This window comes from Trichomonas vaginalis, chromosome VI, assembly GCF_026262505.1.
Source record: "Trichomonas vaginalis G3 chromosome VI, whole genome shotgun sequence".
Lineage (NCBI taxonomy): Eukaryota > Parabasalia > Trichomonadida > Trichomonadidae > Trichomonas > Trichomonas vaginalis.
The window spans coordinates 1,327,894-1,349,942 of record NC_067208.1 but is presented as its reverse complement, the minus strand read 5'-3'; the positions used below and the strand labels follow the sequence as shown (position 1 = coordinate 1,349,942).

General features: G+C 33.0%; 8 protein-coding genes and 1 pseudogene across 9 annotated transcripts, besides 2 other annotated features; 2 read left to right on the top strand and 7 right to left on the bottom strand.

Moving 5' to 3' along the window:
* Positions 1–7,555: part of a mobile genetic element that runs on past the window's edge.
* Positions 839–1,204, top strand: TVAGG3_0784660 (uncharacterized protein; the record flags this gene model as incomplete). The annotated part of the gene is made up of 1 exon (XM_001295623.2): positions 839–1,204. A coding segment is annotated over one exon (366 nt), but the record flags the coding sequence as incomplete, so codon positions are not given.
* On the bottom strand, positions 1,221–1,640 carry TVAGG3_0784650 (protein of unknown function, DUF4108 family; the record flags this gene model as incomplete). Its single annotated transcript, XM_051246497.1, has 1 exon — positions 1,221–1,640. The coding sequence occupies one exon, from the start codon at positions 1,638–1,640 to the stop codon at positions 1,221–1,223; it is 420 nt and encodes a 139-aa protein (XP_051081972.1).
* On the bottom strand, positions 2,935–3,403 carry TVAGG3_0784640 (annotated as a pseudogene). Its single transcript has one exon. A coding segment is annotated over exon 1 (469 nt).
* Positions 5,691–6,482, bottom strand: TVAGG3_0784630 (uncharacterized protein; the record flags this gene model as incomplete). Its single annotated transcript, XM_051246496.1, has 1 exon — positions 5,691–6,482. A coding segment is annotated over one exon (792 nt), but the record flags the coding sequence as incomplete, so codon positions are not given.
* A 2,500-nt stretch (positions 7,556–10,055) lies between the features above and the next one.
* On the bottom strand, positions 10,056–11,644 carry TVAGG3_0784610 (protein ubiquitination; the record flags this gene model as incomplete). The annotated part of the gene is made up of 1 exon (XM_001317056.1): positions 10,283–11,644. The coding sequence occupies one exon, from the start codon at positions 11,642–11,644 to the stop codon at positions 10,283–10,285; it is 1,362 nt and encodes a 453-aa protein (XP_001317091.1).
* A 71-nt stretch (positions 11,645–11,715) lies between these two features.
* Positions 11,716–12,407, bottom strand: TVAGG3_0784600 (uncharacterized protein; the record flags this gene model as incomplete). Its single annotated transcript, XM_001317055.2, has 1 exon — positions 11,930–12,394. One exon carries the CDS (start codon positions 12,392–12,394, stop codon positions 11,930–11,932), a length of 465 nt encoding a protein of 154 aa, XP_001317090.1.
* Positions 12,408–12,457: 50 nt separating this feature from the next.
* Positions 12,458–15,004, top strand: TVAGG3_0784590 (phospholipase A2-activating protein family; the record flags this gene model as incomplete). The annotated part of the gene is made up of 1 exon (XM_001317054.1): positions 12,887–14,953. The coding sequence occupies one exon, from the start codon at positions 12,887–12,889 to the stop codon at positions 14,951–14,953; it is 2,067 nt and encodes a 688-aa protein (XP_001317089.1).
* A 2,173-nt stretch (positions 15,005–17,177) lies between these two features.
* TVAGG3_0784580 (armadillo (ARM) repeat-containing protein family) lies at positions 17,178–18,359 on the bottom strand (the record flags this gene model as incomplete). The annotated part of the gene is made up of 1 exon (XM_001317053.1): positions 17,662–18,339. One exon carries the CDS (start codon positions 18,337–18,339, stop codon positions 17,662–17,664), a length of 678 nt encoding a protein of 225 aa, XP_001317088.1.
* Positions 18,360–18,793: 434 nt separating this feature from the next.
* Positions 18,794–21,196, bottom strand: TVAGG3_0784570 (clathrin binding; the record flags this gene model as incomplete). The annotated part of the gene is made up of 1 exon (XM_001317052.1): positions 18,794–21,196. One exon carries the CDS (start codon positions 21,194–21,196, stop codon positions 18,794–18,796), a length of 2,403 nt encoding a protein of 800 aa, XP_001317087.1.
* A 323-nt stretch (positions 21,197–21,519) lies between these two features.
* Positions 21,520–22,049: part of a mobile genetic element that runs on past the window's edge.

The following is a 22,049-nucleotide window of genomic DNA, read 5'->3' as shown; positions in this document are numbered from 1 at the left end:
ACAATCCGGGGAAAAGTATGATATCAGTAAGTATTCTCTTTACATCCTTACTTAAACTCTTGGCTGTCTGTACACAAATGACAACAGAGATGTTAAAGTGTCTGAGCTTCTTAAGAATTCGACACATGTCTTGTTCTCTGTTCTTTAACAAAGGATGAGAAGCAAAGTCATCTAAGATAAGAAGACATCTGTGAGGGTAAGTCTTCCAATCGTAAGATTGCAATTTCTTCGAAATGTATTCTATCTCTTTCTGTTTGTTCTGAAGTGTTTCTTCTCTAATATTCTCTGCATTTCCTCATTTGGGTCTTTAAACTTAGAATTGACATACTCATTTATAGCATTGTACTTCAAAACTCTTCTTTGGTACTTCTTTATCCAATCTAACAACTCAGAGTCTTTTATACATACTAACTTAGACTTTTTTATAATATCTTTGAACGAATTGACGGTTTGGTCAAATTGACCAGAAGTACTACAAATGACTACTAACTCATAGAATGGGTTCTTCTCATCTAGTTCTTGTTGTTGTGCAGCCATTTTAAGATAAGTGAAAGTCTTACCCGACCCAGGCGGTGCAATTAGACCTGTTATACCATTCTGAGCAAATAAGAACTTGTCATGTATGGGTTTTATCTGAGCATTTTCCAACTTCCTCTTGTTCTTGTTTAAAACATTCTCAATTTCTTGTCAATGTCAGCAAACTTTTTTTCTAACATATTTTAGAAAAATTAAAATTTTTATCTTTTAGGAAATGTCTAGCGATTTCGCTATCTATATTCGAGACAAGCTTTTCGACAGCAAAACATCTGTCGACCATAAAATCTTACATAGTGTAAACAAGAAAGGTGAATTTGTTCTAAAGTTCTGTTTCTGGGAATATGACAAGAACCATAAAACCTTAAGCAGAGAAGTCTTAAAATTTGTCAATGACAGACTTGTTGACAGAGATGACGCCTCTTGGAGAGATGAAGTCCAACAAAACTTCTTAGAATGCAAAGAAGACACATGCGCTGTTCTTGAAAATGAAATAGAAAACAGAATAGAAGAGCTATTAAATGACAAAGCACTTTTACAAAAATATGGTTCTGAGAAGTTTGACATAACTCCACCAGAGAAGAAGAAGAGAGAAAAGAAAGAAAAGAAAGTAGAAGAAGAGAAGAAAGAACCAGAGCCAGTTCCAGAGAAAAAGAAATTTGACATGTAAAAATAAAATTTTATTTTTAGAACATTTCTGGGTCAATGTCAATGTTCTCTTCCTCTTTAGGAGCAAACACTGGCTTAGACTCTAAAATCTTTTTACCCAATTTACCTTGAACTTCAACTATCTTAGACTCATAATATTCATAGTCGTCTGCTTTCTTTGGTTCATAAGGTATAACAAGTTTGTATGCTTTGCCTTCTTTAAGGTTTGAAAACCTTCTGTCAAAACTTTCTTTGACTGTTAACAAACCTTCTATGTCTAAGTCTTCAAATTTCGCACCATTTTTAGTCACAATAGCAAACTTAACTGGTTCGATGTTCCAAACTTTGTCAAATGAAGACTTTTCAAAATGGTAGAAGTAAACATTCAAATATGTGAATGGGTCTAGTTCTTCTTTAAGTCCTGACATGTACTTGTTGACTGAGATGAATTTTGTCATCTTTTCTATCGGATAAAAAAAATATTTTTTTTTTAAATTTACTCAGAAAAATTTTTCTTTGTATATACACCATTCTGAACGTCTAAAAGACTTTTGACATTTGCCAAGAATGTTCGTTTAGACGCTGTCATATAACCATACTCTTGACAATACTGTTTATACGAATCGTACAATGACCTTTCATCTAAACACTCAAAGTCTTCATCTATGAACAGTTCATATACACTCTTGTTTGCTTCTAACAACGTTTGTCTCTCTTCGGTATGTGGAATTTGTCTTGGATTGAACTTAGAAATATCTAATGTCATGAAATATGAGAACAAGTGGTTGTAAAAGTCAGATGTCAAAGTTTCTGCTAAGTCGTCAAAATATTCTGTATCTTGCATATGAGCTTCTGACGTTCTGACAACTACATATCTTCTGTCAGAACTTTCTAACTTCATCGGAACAGCGTTGTTTGAAACCATGATGAAATTTGCAACATTTTCACAAACTCTTTGGTCTCTATACTTTCTTTCAACAACTCCAACTTTGTCTGTTATAAGACTCTTCAAAGCATCTGAGTTCAAAACTTTTGTTGTATCTATACTTTGAAGTTCGTTACATACTATAAGTTTCATATTCTCTATTGAAGAGTTAAATTTACCGCAGATGTTTTCTAAGTTTGTCATATTAGGGTTCGAATAGCCCTCTAACAGTTTGCATAAATATCTGTAAAGAAAGTGTTCTTACCTGTTCCCTGTTTTCCAATTACAATGAGAGCAGTTTCATTTTTAGCACTTGGATGTTGTAAGATGTTTGCAAACCAACATAAGATATACTCATAGACTCTTTCGTTTCCATTGCATATAATTTCTTTGACATGGTCTAACCAAGCTTCTATAACATTTTCTTTCCATTCTACTTGTTCGTATTTATATCCAGTGAAGATAGAATAGAAGTTTGGAGAAGGTGTATAGAACTTTATACCACGAACTGAAAAATCTTCTAACTTTGACAATAAAATATCCCAAGCATCTAACATCTTCATGCCAACTTGTACAACTTTTATTTTCTTAAGTTTCTGTTTTTCTTGTTCTGAAACTATTGTCGCTTTAGGTTTGTTAAAGACTACATCCCATTCTTTCATGACATAACATTCTGGGGCAGAGTCGACATAAATGACTAAACGTTTCAAATTCTCGACTGCTTTGTTATAGTCTCGAAATGGACACATATTTCTGAACGCTTGGAAGTCATAAAAATCTGAAACGTCTATTCTGTACATTTTTATAAAAATAAAAAAAATATTTTTTTATTCTTGACTTTGTTCCATTTGTTGCATTTGTTGTTCTTGAGCTATTTGTTGTTGAAGTTGTTCTTGTAATACAATACTTTCACCAGTTGCATCTTCCAATTCGAAACTTTCTGCCGTCATTGACAAATACATAGGACATAAAAGTTTTACAGGAACAAAGTTTGCGTCAACTAAGGTTAAGTTTATGTTTGCTAAAGTGTTTGAGTTCACTAAAGCTGAAAACTCTGCATTCGAATGAACAATAGGCAAACCAGCAGAGAATGTGTTGTTTATACGCATAAGTATCTTTTGGTCATAGTAGTTTCTGTCGACATTCGAATAGCACTTTGAACCTAAGTTTGAAAACAATATATAAAATAGGTGTACTTAAAGTCAATGGAACAGATAGACCTTGTATGACACCTTTTACTGTTATAGGAAACTGTTGGTAGTAAAAACCAGATATAAGTTTTGTATTATAGCTCATATCGTTTATACTAAACTCAGTCGGACATCCAAACATAATGAAACCTGCTCTAGTTGCAGCACATGTTACATCCGTCCTTAAAGTATTAAATAAGTCAACAAAACCTGTTGGTGGTATATCTGAGAAGTATCTTCAAAGGAGTATTTTTACCATTCACAACAACAAAGTTCTTCTGGTGTCAAAAGAGCAAAACAGGCTTTAGTCGTCATCGTGTTTAAGGTCAGTTTACAATATCGTCCTTGAGGACTTTGTAAGTTTGTTGTTATAGAATTATATGACTCAGGGTTTTTAGTCGTAATAGTATAAACCACTATGTCTTCTGCCATTTACATATATTAAAAGTTTTTCTGAAAGTGGAGAAGAACTTCATCTAAACTTTCACATGGCGTTTCTTGAAGTTCTCTGTCTAAGAAGTTCAAATATTTTGTAAAGACATAGAACTTTCCTTTGTCTACACGAACAAACAAAACAGGGTCTTTCATATCGTTCAAAAGTGTGTAAAGTCCTTTACATGAAATAAAGTCTATATTGTTTTTCTTCAAACATCTTTCAAGAAGTTTTGACATTTTTACTTAGCAAACAAACTTAATGAAATGTTGTGGTCGTCAAATATTTTTATGACGTCTGGGAAACTATATTTTAAGTTCAACGTTTCACCTCCTTTCATAACGTATATCTTGTCAATGACATTATTGAAACACCACAGCAAGCAATGTCGGGTTCTATTTCTTTGATGTTTATATCGTCTGCCTCTGTCAAAAGTTTCAATAGTTCTTTCAAAACTTCATGAGGTGCGATGACATATGAGTTCACTTTTACAGGGTTGTGCTCGACCAAGTTTAACATTATACCTAAAGCTTGACAAATCTTCTCCTGATTTTAAGTTTGTCTTTAAGTTGTTGGTAGTCATTCGAATATCTGCAACAGAACTTAAGTCTCTGCTAACTTCAGGATATGTTGGTTGTTTCTTTGCAGGAACTATTGTTATACCATCTTCGTCTTCGTATGGTTTCCCCACTTCAACATCTCTGTCTTTGACATTGACAACAACACTTTGACTGTTTGTTTGAGTTGGTGAATTTAACTTCACATCTGCCATCGCCATTAAACCTTTTGAAACACTTACGCTTCTATTTTCGGAAATGACATTTTACTTAGAATAAAAAGATGGACGTATTTGAGTATCTCTTCGAATTGAAGCAAAACAAAGTTTACACACACAAACAATACAAGTTCATTGACAGAATAGTTCTTTATACAAACAATGGAAAATGTTATAGAATAGCAGTCTTTGCTGAACCAAAATATTTTCATAAAGCAAAGAAAGTTGGTATAACCGAGATGGTGAAAGTTCTTGAAGCAGACAAAAATATAACAACAAAACTGACCGATATTTCTAAAGGTAAGTTTTTAATACAATACTATGTCAAAACTGGCGTACTGTCAATATTTGACGGAGAGAATCAGTTCAAGAACAACTTACTGACCTGCTGCCAAAAATCTGCTCGATGGAAGCTGTCGTTATAACCAATCTGAGGAGCCCCAGCAGGTTCATCGAACGAATTTCAAAAGAGCATCTTCTGTGAAAAAGTGCTATTGGTTTTGTAAACTCTTTGCTTTCAATTCATTGGACCGTCTCTGTCACCAGTATATTGTATTTGAACTGTACAACAGTGAAATACCACCCATAAAGTCTTCTGAGTCAGCAAATGGAATGCCAAGCCAAAAGTTTGAACGGTCTCCATTTGTATATTGAGTTTTTTGACCTCCTGCATGAGTCCATACTTTCACATATGGCATAATAGAACTTTGCATTTCAGGGTTAATGGTTGTTGTGAAGTTGTTGTTAAAGTTCATAGCATCTAATGTCAAGTTGTATGACCTCATATCCTCAACTGGAATATTCTTCTCTTGGATAGTATTTGCCATCTATGTTTATATGATATTTAATACCGGGGTTGTAGAAACAAGAATAGTCATTTATAGTTCGTCTGAACAGTACAAACATAGTATCTGCATGTTTCATTGCAGTTGTTAAAGCAATATCTGTTCTTGCACCTGGGTCAGCACTTTGGTTTCCAACTTCACCTGCAAAGTCTTTGACAGATATTTGGTGTATAGGGAACATAAGTGGAACTGCAATATATTTGGCAGCTAAAGCATTTGAAATATCTGGGTCCAACATATAGACTGCAAGTCTGCTTTCTATTCTCTTGCATTCAAATTTTTCGCATGTGAACTTAACTGGGTCCCAAGCAGTTCCAGCAGCATTGAAGTAGTAGTTTACTTCAGTGTTGAGGTTTGAGAAACCAAAGTCTAAGTCAACCTTGTCTTTGCAAAAGTCACAGAACTTGGCTCCACCAGTTCCAGCTACAATAAGAGTGAATGGGTCTTGTGTTGGTGCAATGACTAAGTTATTTTTGCTTGGAGTAAGTTCGATAGAAATTTTTCCTGCCCAGTTTGGCAAGTATCTTAAAAACCTGAAGATGAGGAAAGATGACAAAGGAACTCTAAGTTTCAGTTTTACTTTGGTTACTGCTGCTGCAGTTTGTCCAGAAAGGTCAACATAAACTCCTGGAACGTTAGGGTCAAGTCTTCTTATTTTCTCAATAGTTGCATACTGGTCTGTTTGTTCTCTAGCTTGTGGTTGTACTGAGTTTCTCAAAGCGAACCATTCATAGTTTGCCCATGTTACTGTTTGAACTAAGTCAGAGTTAGAATATATCTTATATCCCATGAAAACTTCTGGAGCATATTGGTATCCGACATAGAAAATTCCATTGCAACCTTTCTTGTCAGACAACTTGGCAGAAGGTTTTATTTCAATGTCTTGTTCCACGTATAAGAAAGAGTTGTCAATAGAAATTATATGAAACCTGTCGCAAGCAATATCTACTGTTGTTGAAGAACCTTCTCCAAACTCACCTACGTTTCCATAAGAAACAGCAGTTGTATATTCGTAAGTTCCAGGAACTATTTCTGACCTTCTAATGGCATTGTCGCATTCGTTATACCATTCGGAAACATTTCCATTCATGGCATCCAAAACTGTTGGCGTTATATTCTGAGCGGCGTACATTTCATATGGGTAAAAATATAGAATAGTTGGATTTATATGTCATAATAGAACCCACGTGGACCAAGCTTTACTTTCTTCCTGACTGAGTTTTTAACTCTTCTTTTTCCTTCATTGCCACTACTTTCACTAGATGAAGTTACTTCTTCACTACTTTCACTTTGTTCTACTCTTCTTCTTTGGTGTCGCTTTGGTAACTTGCCCTCTGCTTGAAGTTGTTGCATCTTTGCCTCATGTTCACCTAGTATGTTGTAAATTTCCCATGTCCTTTTTGCCTTTGGACTCTGGTCGCCCATCTCAGGTAACCTATATCCTAGAAAGAGTTTGTCATAGTCTGTATTTGAGTCTTCGCGTATTGTTTGCATGACTCTTTCCTGAGTTTCCGGTTCAAGCTCTTCAAACAGTGCCTGTCCATATGGAATATGCTCGTTTCCAAATATATGTTTTTGTAGCCATTCTGGTTTTCTTTCCATGTTACCAATTATATCTTTTGTGAATGGGAAAGCTTCTACCCAATCTTTCAGTCTTGCGTCGTTTATTTCTGTAGTTGGTTTTATTTTGTCAAGGAACATGTTTTTCAATACTAACATTTCATTTGGTACTGTCCATTTGAGTTTTCTTAAATATTCATCCCTTCTCGGTTCATCGTCTGCAAAGTAAGTTTTTATGACATTTTGTAAACTTTCGTTTGCAAGGTCATGTACAATAGGTTCTCTTCCTTCTCTCTCCCTAACTCTCTTTCTAAACTCTTCACCAAATATACCATCTCTATGGTTCTGTGTAGTTCTTTGAGATAAATGTTCTAGAACGTCAGGTGTTATATTTCCATCAGCCATGTTCATTTCATACTGGTCCAAAATATCTGCATGTTTCATATCTTTCAATGGCATTAAAGCCGCGCTTAAAATACCAGCTATATCTGGTTCACCATTGACTTCCATTGCGTCTACAACTTCTTGGAATTGTGGTTGTAAGTTTATGAACCACCTATCCGGGTTAGCTTTATGACCCCATCTCATTGTAGTTCCATCGTCTGCAGAAACAAAAGTAGGTTTGTTTCCATCTTGGTTAGGTTCTGAATGAACTTTAAACAATGTTTCATTTCTATATGTTTTCTTGAAATTTAACCTTTTATTTTCACCGAGTTCATCCGAAGATTGAACGTTAAATGCTCGTAAGTAAAAAGGGTTGTTGTATTTGTGTACATTTTCTTTCAGTGCTTCCATTCTATGCTGAATATTTTCATCTGGTGTTGGAGTCTTTTGTATGTCGGCAAACATTTTTCGATATTCTTCTACTATGTCAGCCGAATTTTTTTTAGACTCTTGGAAATATTCCATATTCTCCGCATACTCTTGTTGAGGGTCAAGATTTTTCGGCTGTTCCAAATCTTCATCTAGTTCTGTGAAGTTAGTTTCCAAAGGAAGGACTTGTTCGTTTCCTTCAGGCTCTTCTAGCTGTTGTTGCTGAACTATTTCTTCCATGTCTGGTTGTATCTGAACTTCTTCCTGTGGAGTTTCTTGTACCTCATCTGCTGGCATTTCATATATTCCGAGACCGTTTTCAACAATTTCCCTATCTACGTCATCCGCATTCATAAGCTTTTGTTCTTTCGTTCCGTCTCTATTTTTTACGCGTTTCATGACGAAAGTTGAATTGTCATTTAGCTCTGACATCAAATATCTCGGAGTAAATTCATCCATGTCATTTGGATGATATGCTATTAAATCATATCCCTTAGCGAGCTTGTATTTTCCAGGTTTGAGATTATATCCGTTTTGGTGCTGAGCCATAAAGCTAAATAGGTTCGGGTCAGTATTTCCATCCTTGAACTTTCCAATAGCTTCTTTATATCTGTCACTAAAGTCAACAGTATCTGGGAAACCACACTCTTCTTTAAGCATTTTTAAGAATTCTTGGTTTCCTTGTTCTCTACTTCTTTTATGTCCTTGCTCTGTTTGTGGTTGTTGTTGTGCAGGGTTTTGAACTGTTGGTTGCTGTGCTGGTTGTTGTGTTGGTTGTTGTGCTGGTTGTGGAGGTGGTTGTTGTGCTGGTTGTTGTGTTGGTTGTTGTGTTGGTTGTTGTGTTGGTTTTGGTGCATGCCTGTGTCTGTGTCCATGTGACGATGTAAATGTTTTAGGTAGTCCTGGTGCAGGTGCTTCTCTTGGAGGGTTTGGTGGTATATAAATTCCACCAGCTGGCACATATGTTCCATCTGCAGCGTAATGTCCTACCTGACTTTTCGTTTTTAAGAAAGCATTTACTAGGTCTGTTTTGGTCTGTTGTAACTCTTTTTCTTGACTTTTCACAACAGTTGCTCTAACGGCGTCATAGGCACTTTGAACTGCCTGTCTCGTTGCTGCATCTGTTATTTTCGTCATATTTTGTGCTACTTCTTTTAACTCTTTGTCGAAACCTTCAGACTTCAGTTTCTTTCCAGATGAGAAGTCGTTCACTTGTTTCACCTTACTATGAAGAGCTTCGAAAGCGTTCTTAAAGTCAGCATTTGTTAAAGCTTCATTTGAACTATCTTCATCCGCTTGTATTTTTGTCCTTATTGACCCTATGAGTTGGGCTGCTTTAGCGTTGGCTTGGGCATCTAACCAGTCATTGTTAGCTTTTATATATTCTGCGCTTTTCATTGCCTTTTGCATAGCCGCGTCGTTATTTTTACTTTCTTGTGCTAAGTTTTCATACTGTACGGTTTGGTTTTGCAACTGTAAAAGTTTTTCTGCCTTTACATTTGCTTCAACTTCCTTTTTATACTCATCGCTATCCATATATGTCTTCAGGGCTTTTTGTTTTATCTCTTCATCTTTCAGTACTTTATATCGAGTAGTATGGTTTTTCAAATTTACAACATCTTGTTCCATTTTTGCTACTTCTGCTGCTTTTTCTGACACTTTTTTCGCATATTCCTCTGTACTTAGTTCTTTCAGTTGTTCTTCTTTCTTCTTTTTCTCTACGTTTAACTCATTGAGTTTCTTTGTGTGTCTGTCATATTCTAGTTTCTTTTCGTTTTCACCTATTTGCTTCTGTATGTCTATGTTTGACTTTTTGACATCTGCTATTTGATTTTTGAGTGAACTCAAATTCATTTGACTTTGAGGGTTATAGGCTGTTCCGTCTGCAGCTCCACCATAGCCTGCCATTTTCGCTAAAAGTGCCGCTCTTAAACCTCCACTCTGTGCACCAATGACTCGGTTTAAAAGTATAGGGTTGCTTGACATTTGTTGCAACATAGTGGGGTCATTCAGCATTTGTTGTTGCAACTGTTGTTGTGGTGTTAGTCTTACTATTGGATGTTTCAATGCTCTCTTCCTCTTACGTATATTCTTACGTAGCTTACGTGGCATTTTAAGTGAAGTTAAAAAGCGGTTTTATACTAAACATCTTCGGGGCTAGAGGGCGCAACGCGCCTGGAAGCCCCAATACCTTTTTTTTTTTTTTTTTTTTTTTTTTTTTTTATTTCATTTCTACAATAAATAAAATCGCATCTAAACCATAAACAGATCTTGAATCTTCGACGATTTTTGTTGTAAATCATATTTTTCCACAACGTGAGGCATATTATTGCTAAGTTTGATGAGACCACTGACTATTGAATCAAATACACCTAAATATATTAGAATTTAACAAAGATTTAAAAAATTATAATTACAAAATAAACAATTAACCAAAGAAACATATAACAATAGCTTTAAATACCCATGACATGATGTTGTATTGTCTCAAATTAAAGAAATTTAGTAAAATAAACAAAATAATTTATTTTTTACAAAGATAATATAAAAATTTCGGATCTACTCAGCACCATGGTCTTTGAGGTACTCAACAATTTCTTTGAATTTGTTCTCCTGGGCTATTGACAGCGGATTTCCCTGCCATTGGCCTTTATTCACGTCAGCGCCGTAAGTAATCAATACTTTGACGATTGGTAGGTTGCCAAGCTTGCAGGCGTACATTAATGGGTACCAAGTTTCATCATCAAATAATTTTTCTTGATTTACTGATTTGCTGTTGGTTTGTAAGTTGTAAATGACACTTAAAGCATCATCACATTCGATTGCATCGAATATATCTTCGATATAATCCTTTGGTTTTTGCATTTCCTTCATTGCCGCTGGTTTCCATTGACAAATGCTTTCTTCTAGCTCTGCGTTCTCTTCTTCAATCAGTTCTACCTGCTTTTCGTATTTTTCTTTAACTCCTGGCCACTTTTCAGCATTTTCTTTGTATTTTGTCAAAATTTCGATGTTCTTTTGCATTTCTTCAACACTGTCTGTGATGGCTTTGTACTTTCGACCATTTTCAGCTACTTCGTATTGCAATTTCCTACGTTTTCTCTCGAGATCTGTTGTATCTTCTTGGATTTCCATTTTCTCGAAAGGATGGATGAAAATTGCGTTCGTCAATGGAGTATTGATACCTTTAAGGATCGCATGGGCTGATTTTCCATCAGTTTCGGTGCATTTCAGATAGGCCAAAACTTGGAGACCATTGTAATCGTAATTTTTGATCGTCATTGAGCATATTCTGATGCATTCATCAACAGTAAACAATTCTTTCGTGTTCTTGAAAGATCTGAGAATTACAACTAAAGGAATCTTGAAAAACTTGTCGTTTTTGATGAACTCATGGATATCTTCTAAAATTCTCTCATCATAATCAGTTGGATTCTTGTTATATCTTGAAACGTCGATAATTGTTGAAATTGTGTCAGAAACCCATTGATTAATAGCAAATCCTTCTGTATTGGATATTTCCTCGGCATTTTTTTCTTTTTGTTCAGGTTCTGTCGGTGGATTTTCTTCAATTTTTGGAGATTCGGTATTTTGCAACTCTTGGATTTCTATATCCATTTCTTTTTCGATTCCAGCAATATTCTCTTCTTTTTGCTCAGGTTCTGCTGATGGATTTTCTTCAATTTTTGGAGATTCAGTATTTTGCAATTTTGGGATTTCCATATTCATTTCCTTTTCGATTTCAGCAATAATCTCTTCTCTTTTTTCTGTTTGTTCCTCAGTTTTTGTTTCAATATTTTGTTTCACGATTTTTGCAGCTGCTTTCTTCGGTTTGATGGTGATACCATATGCAGATGCTATAAACTTAGCTATAAGCTTGACCACGTAAAAAAATGCAATAAAAATGTATTCAAGAACCATATTGGTAAAAAAGTGACAATTTCATATCTTTGCTCAAAAAATGAAGTATAAAATAACATGATAAATAGTTTAATAACTTGAAAATAATCAATTTTCCTCAATGAATTATATCAAAATTTATCTTTATTCGAGATTTTCCAACTGAATTCCACCATATTCAGTGTTTCTATAAATAAAATCATCATTAGCAAATAGTATATATGATTTCAAATATGAGTTATTTGTAAATTTATGTAAAATAAAGAATTGTAAACTAAAATTATTTTTATAATTCATTAACATGATCTAAAGTAATAAGGCTGGATCGTCAATGAAAGTCTTTGGTTTGTGCTCTCTTGGCTTTCCATCTTCTTGCTTTGCTTCTGCATCATTGTTTGAAGTTTCTTGTGGCTTTTCTTCTTCTTGCTTTGGTTGTTCCTCTGGCTTTTGTTCTTCTTGCTTTGGTTGTTCCTCTGGCTTTTGTTCTTCCTTAGGCTCTTCCTGCTGTGGCTGCTGCTCAGGTTCTGGCTCTAATTGGATTTCGCGGGTTTTTACAACTGGTTCTTCTTCAACAGGAGGTATATCATCTCGATTAGGTTCTTGCGTAGGTTTCGGTTCTTCAGCTGGTTTTTCTTCTGCCTTTTGCTGATTCTTCTCTTCAGATCCTTCAGCTGGTTTCTTTGCTTCTTTCTTCGAAAGTTTCTTCTGAACTGGTGCTGGTGGAAGAGTCATGTTGTCAGACTCAGAGGGCTTGGTGGCAGAACATCCCATTTTTTAAATGCTTTTATTTCTCCAAAAGTGACAAAATAAAATTCTTCGGATTTTTATTGAGATATTTCTGCCATCGTCATTATAATTCATTTCTTTTGCATTGATCGAGACACCTATAGTTAATAAATGCAAATAACCGTATTCGTTTCGGCGAAATTCAACTTTTTTTGAGAGAAAATTTCGATCTTTTACAAGGCAGGGCCATGACAAAAGATTTCATTTGAGTTTTTCGAATATTGGGTAAATCAAACACCAATTCCGAAATTTAAGGAAAATTTTCGGAGAATGAAAATTTATTTATGCAATTTTCACATTTTATCAATATAAATAGCCTAGGAATTAGTTGGTAATAAATATTCAATGATAAATTGTAAATAATATTGAATTCCAAAATGATGCCAGATAATTTTTAGCTACTGCTGAATAATTTTCTAAATCCATGCTGATGCATAATTCTCAAGAACCTTGGTTCAGCTATTAACTCATCATAAAATGGATAGTGTTATTTTATCTTCTTTCACAAATGTATCTGAGAAAGAACTTAGATGCATCATAACAATTGTATACAACGAAAAAGAGTATTTAGTGTGCGGAGAAAGAACAGGAATCATCTATATCTATGAATATTCAAATCCATTAAAATTAATTCGAAAATTCAAAGCTCATGAATCAACAATATCTTGCATAATATATACAAAACAATTTTCATGGACTAATTCTGAAACATTATTATCAGGAAGCTTAGATTGTTCAATTAAATCTTGGAAAATGTCTGAAGTACTTGATTTAGATAAAGAAATCAAAGAGTCATATATTTTCCAAGAACATGAAGCAAATGTATGCTTTTTAAAGCAAATTGATGAAAATTCTTTTATTAGTTCATCATGGGATAGCACAGCAAAGATTTGGAGATACAATAATAATACTTTGACATTATGCCATGAAGGATTTGCCATTTGGGCCGTTGATTACTCAAATTTAGGCTTAATTACTTGTGGAGCCGATTGTACTCTCAGATTATGGTCGTATAATGGAGATATGATATGGAAGATTGATGGAGCACATACACAACCCATAAGATACATTAAAATGGTTAATGAAAATCAATTTGTTACAATTGGCAATGATGGACTACTTAAACATTGGCAGTTTAACCAAGAAAGCTTAAAACTCGTCAAATCTCTTCAAGTTACTGATACTTATTTATATCATTTATTTTATTCCGAAAAAGACATCATTTATCTATGTGGAGAAGATAAATGTCTATATATAATCGATTTCAACCAGTTTAAAGTTACAGATTGCTTCCCTTTGATGTCAATTCCGTGGTGTTCTTCAATTTTGAGAAATAATGACATTGCTGTTGTCGGAGAAGATAAATCGATCACTATACTAACTAATGATGATAAAAGGAGGTGTTCTGTTGAAGAAGAAGCGAAGTTTTTTGATAATTTGAAAGAAATTGAATTTAATCTTTCCGAAGAAATGATTTCTTTAAATGATATATCAGATATCAATGACTTAGCAAATGAAGAGCCTAAAATCGGATTTTTCTCCTTAAATAAAGACAAAAATGGCGAAATCGTGATATCTTTATTTTCAAAGGGTTACAATAAATGGATTCAATGTGGAAAATCAAAAACTAAAGAAAAACAAAAGGTAACAAATGAAAAAGGAGAAAAATTCGATGTTTGTATTTCAATTGTTATTGAAAACATCGGATTCTTCAAAAACTTGTATTTTAATGTTGACCAAGACCCAGAAAATGTTGTAGACCAGTTTTTGAGCGAAAACAAACTTCCTGAAAAATATAAAAATGAAATTCTCGAATTTGTTAAAGCAAATGTGAATCCAAAGCTTTTGAAGCAAAGATTCTTCCCAAAGATGCAGCTTTTCAAAGAAGAAACACAGGAAATTTCAAAATTAATTGAAAATTTTGAAAATGAACAACAAAAGTTGATAAATAAATGTGATAACGATATGTTGCACAATATCAACTTGATTGTTAGTAATTGTGCACCTGAATTGACTTCTTTTGCAATAGAAATTTTAAGATTTCACATTTCTCAAAAAGAATCGAAAGATTTAGACAAGAAATTGATATCAAACATAGTTACATCATATTCTGCAAGAGAACTTACGAAACAAGGCTTGATTTCGCTTCTTTCCTTGATATTAGATTTATTTTCAATTTGCCCTGAAATTACAATTGATCTTTGGCATGTTTTGGAACCAATTGTACAAAACTTTACAAATTTAGATGGTTTTTCACAAAAACTGGTTTCAAAAATAATTTTTAATTCTTCTGTTGTAATTTCTAAGTTTGAACAGTTTTCACAGCATTGGGTCAATCTAATGAACATTGTGTTGAGTGTTTGCAAGTATAATTTCGAAGTTTCTGAAATTTTATTATTTTCATTTGGAAATTTCTTTTATTTTTCATCAAATGCAGTCAAATCAAATGTTAATGTTGATTTGATAACAGATATAGCTCTGGAATCTGTTGAAAATGATGAATTACGCGAAGCAATTTTTGATATTTTATCAACTTTTTCTTAATTTATTTTGTTAGTATTATTTAATAAACTTTATACATTTGTTAGAGCGAAATAGGAAACTTTTTATTGCAACTTCATTACTTATTAACCTCGCAAGATAAATTTATTTATTCCTTTTTCATCCTTTGTCAAATCCAATAAAGATCCGATAATTAACAATTTCAAGAGAGCCATTTCTGAGTGGATTATATACATTAATGTCCTTTGCTTCTTTGTTAACTCCAATAGAGGTTGGATATTGTGTATGAATAATATAATTAATATACTTGTCATATTCAATAGAAATAAAATATTTTTCAACTCAAATATCACATTGAAAAGTTATTGGATTCTTTTTCAGAATCATCTAATAATTCTTTAACAACACCAACAGAGATAAGATATTTAGCAACTACAAGATTACCTATTTATGATACCAAAGTAAGTGGAGTATATCCATTGTTATATCATTTAATTTTTTATCCCAATTTTACTATTCTAAGAATTTTTATTCACATGCTATATGAAGTAATTTTTAATATGAACAGAACCAAGATATCTCTTTTCCTAAGTTTAATTTTGATGTAATTATAGAAGAGTGGAAAAAAATTATGAGTAAGAACTATTGAATATGTTTATTGAGACAAGAAAAACACTAATGAAATTAATGTTTTCGCTATTTTTGATTCTTTGTTTAATTTCATAAATTATTGGAATTTCTGCATTACAAGCAGCAGAAGAAAAGTGAGATAGACTATTAGTGAATGTATTTAAGATGGTGTTTGTAAATATAACAGATAGATAAATTTTTGGAGATTTTTCATCAACGAAACATCCATCTAGTGTTAAAGTACCTCCATTAACACCACCAAAATAGCAATTTGTTGGATTATTATTAATAAAACTACTGTTTATTACATAAACTTTGGTTGAATATGCTTGAAGTATATCGCCATCATAGTTATTTAGCATATTACAATATTGAATCAGATATTGTTCTTGAGAACTAAAATGTCTCAATTTATAATAACCACCGCCTTTATATCCAGTTGTTGAATTAGAAAAAGTAGAAAAAGATGAATTTGATCCTTTGGTAAATTCTATAGCTTCATAGAAATCTCCTCGATAGATTTGGGAAAATGAAATGTTGATTGATTTAATCTGGATTTGACCATGTTTTAAATAAAAATTTTTATATCCGAAGAAACTTTCATTTCCGCCTTTACTTATAGATGAATCATAAATGTAATTTTTATTGTTATTGGTATTACTAACATCAATTTTACAATAAACGCCTAATGTTTCTTGTGAGTTTACTTTAGAAGCAAAACTACAAACTCTGTCTTGGACAAATTCGCCTTCTTGTTGGTAAAAAATACATCCGCCTTCATCGTTGTTACTGCAATAGTTAAATATTGTAGTATCAATGAGGAATTTGATTGTATTTTTTGTTGTGTTTAAGTAAACAGAGCCTTGTGTGTTAACTTGATAGAAAAAGCATGAAGAAACGTAATAATTGTGTTCTCTTGCGGTAAGTTTAAAATTATGTTGTCTGTATTCTTCATATGGTGTTGAATTTTGATAAAATTCTTCCCAATCTTCGCGATTTTTTCTTGTGGATGCATTTAATGATTGTAGTATAGAAAGTATTTAATCACCTTTATCTGGAAAACAAACACATGAAATAGTTTTTATCCCTAAAAAGGGATTTTCTTTTTCACTATTTCATAAATAAAAAATAAAAAAAAATTTATCGTCCCGATACATTCAATTTTTAAGAGTTTATTGTTCCATTGTAATGACATATCTTTTTCATGATTTAGCGATTGTCAAAATGCTACATGTATGCTATAGATTCAGTCAGCAAAATCATTACCGTACGCGTTTTTCTATAGCAAAATAATTATTGTTCTTTAATATTCGAGTTAACAACTATAAATGCGAGGAAGTAATACATACTTAAGTGAAGCTGAAAATAGAATCAAAATATTTAAATGATAATTATGCTAGATAAAAAATTACCATAAGATGTTTTTGAACAACAATGAACAAAACAAATATTAATATTTTATTGTTTTGAAGGAAGAGGATCATTGAATTCTTGATATTTTTTGTAAGAATTCTATAATCGGCTTTACCTCTTCTTCGTTAGTAGTGTTTTCAACAGCAGAATTCAAATTATCGATAATTTCTGTATTGTTAATGAGTTTAATAATTTCTTTTTCACTCTTACACTCAACATAATGTTTAAAAATAATATCAAGACATTTTAATGCTTTGATAGTATTGGTTCCGATGAAATTATCAATAACGTTAAGGATTCCTCGGTCAACTATGGTTTCAGCATAGATAAATTCATGACAATCAAGAATATATGTAAATATACCTAACAATGATGATTTGATGTCATTACAAGAGTTATCAATATAATTGATTAAAGAAAGAAAAATATTATCATTGAGATTTTGCATCGCAAGATCATGCAAACAATCGTTAATGCACCAATCTTCAATAAATCTGAGAGAATTGATTTTGTGTTCTTCTTCACTTTCTTTATCATAAAATATATCACATGCGATTTCAAACTGTTTAGTTTCATTTAGGATTTCGAATATTTGAGGTCGATCATTGCACTGTTTGATCAATGGCTCATGGAAAATACAAAACAAGTCTGAAGATCCTTCATAATTATTGCCTGCAATATTATAAATCAAATTAAGCAGAAAAATTTCACGCATAATTTTTTTCTGGGTGTTTTGGAATTACTGCTTTCAAAAATGTTTCTGCAAGATGCACTGTCCTAGAAATAAATGGTGTATACCTGTTAAAATATAATATTATACGATCAAACAATATTGAATCTGGATGGTGAATCAACAATTCTGTAAAAAATGTGATTGGAGCAGTTCGAAGGTCCAATCCAGAAAATTCTTCAACCGGAAATGAATTTACAACATTTTCATCTGTAAGAAAAGGTACTATCTTTTTCAAAATATAAAAATCATAACATATATCTTCCATTGAGTTGTTGAAGTCTAATGCAAAATTAATTAAATAATTAATAATCTTTTCTTGATTGAGAAATTGAGCTACATCTTTGTAATTAGATAAAGTACGTAATAATGAAAGTGCTTTTGAATGAATGTCAGATGTATTTTCGAACAAAATTTTTACTAATGTTTCAACAACACCAGAAGAAACGAATGATGAAGAATCAATTTTGAATTTTTTGTTTTCTAACATTGTTTCTAAGTGATCAAAATAATCGATTGATTCAGATTCTTTGACGTTCAAAAGTTTTTTTACAGCATCTTTAAATGCTTCTTCGCATGAATCATCTTTTTCATCGGGCTGGCATATGGCCTTTGATTTTTCGGTATTGCATTCGTCGCTATCTTTATATTCCATTAAAATTTTGGAGAGATGGGATTAAAACTTTGAAAATTTCTTAGCGAAAATTTACAACTTTACAAAATACGATATATTCAATTTTTTAAAGTAGATTGTTCCGTTATAATGACATATCATTTTCATGATTTAGCGTCTTTCAAAGTGCTATATGTATGTTATAGGTTCAGTCCGCATAATCCCTAAGTAAGTGTCCTTCTTTATCAAAATAAGTTATATCATAACTTCCAAAAATTGTGCTTTAATATTCGAGTTAATCACTATAAATGCGAGGAAGTAATACATTCTTAAGTATATGTGAAACAAAAAATATAATCAAAATAAATTTCCATAATATCATGTTTTGCAGGATACAGTTAAAATTACCATATAATTTTTCTGAACAACAATGAATAAAACAAATAGTGATATTTATAAAATAGAAAAAAAAGTATTCTTTAATTTTTAATTTTTTTTAAACACAAAATAGTTTCTTTGCATACATAGCAATGATGTTTGAAGGCAACTCTTCTCCTTCAAGGACACATGTAACACCAGAATCGTCGAAAACGACAGAAGCAAGAACAATCTGGTTGCAGATTCGAAGACCACCTGCAACTTTTCCTTTGGCACGTGCAATAACGTAGAACTTACGCTTGAACAACAAATCATTATCTGCAACTTTCTCGCCCTTCAATGTAACTGTTGCACCATCGGGGAACTCGGTCCACATATCGAGGAACTCGTTCTTCTTTGGTGAGAGCTTTTCAATGGCGTTTTTGAGTTTGAAAGGAACACTGAAGAAACAAACTCCGGAGCTTGTTCGAATAGCGACTTGTATCGATGGAGATGTTGATGACTTGTCAACTGCTGAAGAATCAAGTGTATATGGAACTTCGACTGTGATTTCTTCACTGACACATAACTTCTCTGGAAATCCAATGAAATTGTGGATAACGATACCGAAGATGTTCTTGTTCAATGCAATCGCAAGACCTGTGAGATCCTGACCTGAAATATTTTGAAGTTTAATTTCAATATTTCGTGGTCCGATCGCTGCACTCACTTTCAAGATTCCGTTTGTCTCGACTTCCTTCAGTTTGAGTGTAAGTGAGTCTTCCATTGCGATGTAAACTGTTTCTGTAGTGAAATCAGATGGAACAATGTGTAAAACTCCTGAAACCGATCCGATGTTAGAAATAAGTGTAGAAAGGACTTCCTGTGAATAGTGTGATGAATCCCATGTACATGTCTTCTCAACATTAACAATGTCTTTCATTTCTTGTGGATGATTTGACAAAATAGTCCAATAAATGAGAGCTCTGTTTCGGACGTCTGGCATAATATTGTCCTTCTGGCATGCATCTAAAACAAACTGAAGTTGGTCTTTTGATCTCTCTGGATTGTTAAGATAACATTTGATTAAAGCCGTGACAAGTGATAATTGGACGAATGGAGATTCATCTTGGAAGCTGTCTAGGTAGGGATCAAGAATAACATCGGCGTTGTCAATTAAATGACAGTATTCTCCGAGTATCCAAATAAAAGAGGATTTTGCATCTGAACTCTTGATTTGATCGCAGCTCTGGCATACAATTGCGATTGTACCATCGAATTTCTTTGGATATTTGCGTAAAATGTCTGGTAAAACGATAATACTTTGTTCAATAGCGTAATCTGCCTTTCCTTTGATCAAATCGACAAGAATATCGATACACTTTGTAGCAGCATTTTCGAATTTGAGAGCGATTTGTGATAATGTCTTAATTGCTTTCTTTGCGAAATGAACATCGATATCATTGCAATATTCTTGGAGTTCGTCCAATGCTGTGCGTAATGTACCTTCAACAACAATGTTTGAGATGATACTGAGCTTCTCAACTTTGATATAAGATGGATCATTGTATTTGCAGTAGAAAGTAGCAATGCTTGAGGCCAAACTCTTCGGATATTTCTGAGAGAAGAGTGAAAGAGTCCTAAGAAGTACAAATTGGATCTCAGGAGGAGTAGATCCGACTAAAGCAAGTAAAGGTGGCAAAACCTTTGTTAATATCTCTCCAATATCGTGAATATCGTATTCCATATATATGAAAATGCACTTGAAAGCACCGATTACTACTGCAGGATTGCTACTCATCATCAAAGTAGCGAATCTCTCTATCAACATATGGGCATCACTAGATGATTCAGGTAGGTATGTCGAAAGAGCGTCGAGTAAATTGATTTGGCACCATTCGGATGAATCAGAAAATGCATTCAAGAGATAAACAATGTTTGTGGAGTCCAATTTCATGATTGGTGAGGATCTGAGGGAATTTATTTCGCAAATAGCAGCAATTGCGTTCGAAATTACAAGAGGATTGTCATCTTTGAGCAAATCAATTAAAGATTTATAAATATCAATGCTTTCAACGGTTTCAGGAATAGTACTGAATATCTTAGCAACACCCAAAGCAGCTGTTTTCCTCACGTAAGGGTCTTTATCTTGAAGTGATTTTTTGACTTGCGCGATTATGTTTTCGGCAAATGCTTCGATCTTAATTTTTGTCATCGATCTGATAGCAAGGGATCGAACAAGCGGATTATAATGTTCACTGTCCTTCAACATTGCACTTACCGCCATAATCGATTCTTCTTCTTCTGACGTCGAATACGTTAATATATAGATATATACAAGACGTTTCAATTCTAAGTCATCGGTATTTATGGATCTCAACATAGATGAAAATAAAATTGAACAATCTTCACCACTTCTCATGAGAGAAACGACTCGCTTCGCAGCCTCTTTTCTAAGTTTAGTGTCATTGCCATCTAGTTTCTCTCTGAGCTCTAAAAATTCTCCTTTTAAGTTGCTGGATTCCCCGATCAAATTCGTCATAAAAAGAAATAATTCAATTAAAAATTTTTTGTGAGAACCTTATTTTACATCTTTTCAATTTTCCCTGTTGTAAATTTGAACTATAAGCGATAATATGAATAACTAAACTGTACAACCTATGAAATTGACGGGAGTGATAAATTAGATTGCAAATAATGTTTACATTAAAAATGCATCATAAAACATAGAAAAAAAGCAAAGATAGTTTATATCCAGGTAATCTCTTCAAATATTAATTAAAAATAGCTTTAGGATAGAATAATACTGCTCTTATATATACTGAGGTTACAAATCAATGCATGCTAAATCGGTAAAATATCTTAGAGTAGGGGTAATTTTAGCTAAAAGTGACACACTTGTAAAAAGTGACACACTCATGAAGGGTGTGATTACCGATCGGTAATTTCGACAGTTTAGAATTTAAAATTTTTTATGGAACTGTTGCGAGTTTCATAAAGAATTTAAGGAATATAAGCAAAGATTTGAATCAAAATCTTAGACCTAAGCCGCTCGATTCGCTCGCGGCTTCCGCGAATTACAGATCAGCAAAGATTTGAATCAAAATCTTCGAACTAAGCCGATCGCTTCGCTCGCGGCTTTCTTTATTATTTTAAATTTGCATATTTCCATCAAAAGTTCATAAGGTAAAAAATTTCGTTTATTTTTACTAAGAAAAAAAAGGTTTTTGATAATAAATTTATTTTATTTCGAAAAAGTAGCAATAATCGTAAAAGGGTATTGATAGGCTTGCTAAAGTAACTAATTTTAGCTGTCAAATACTTTTGTATTTTGAAGTAAATTAGTATAAATTTGTTTTTACTTTTATTTCGAAAAAGTAACAATAATCGTAAAA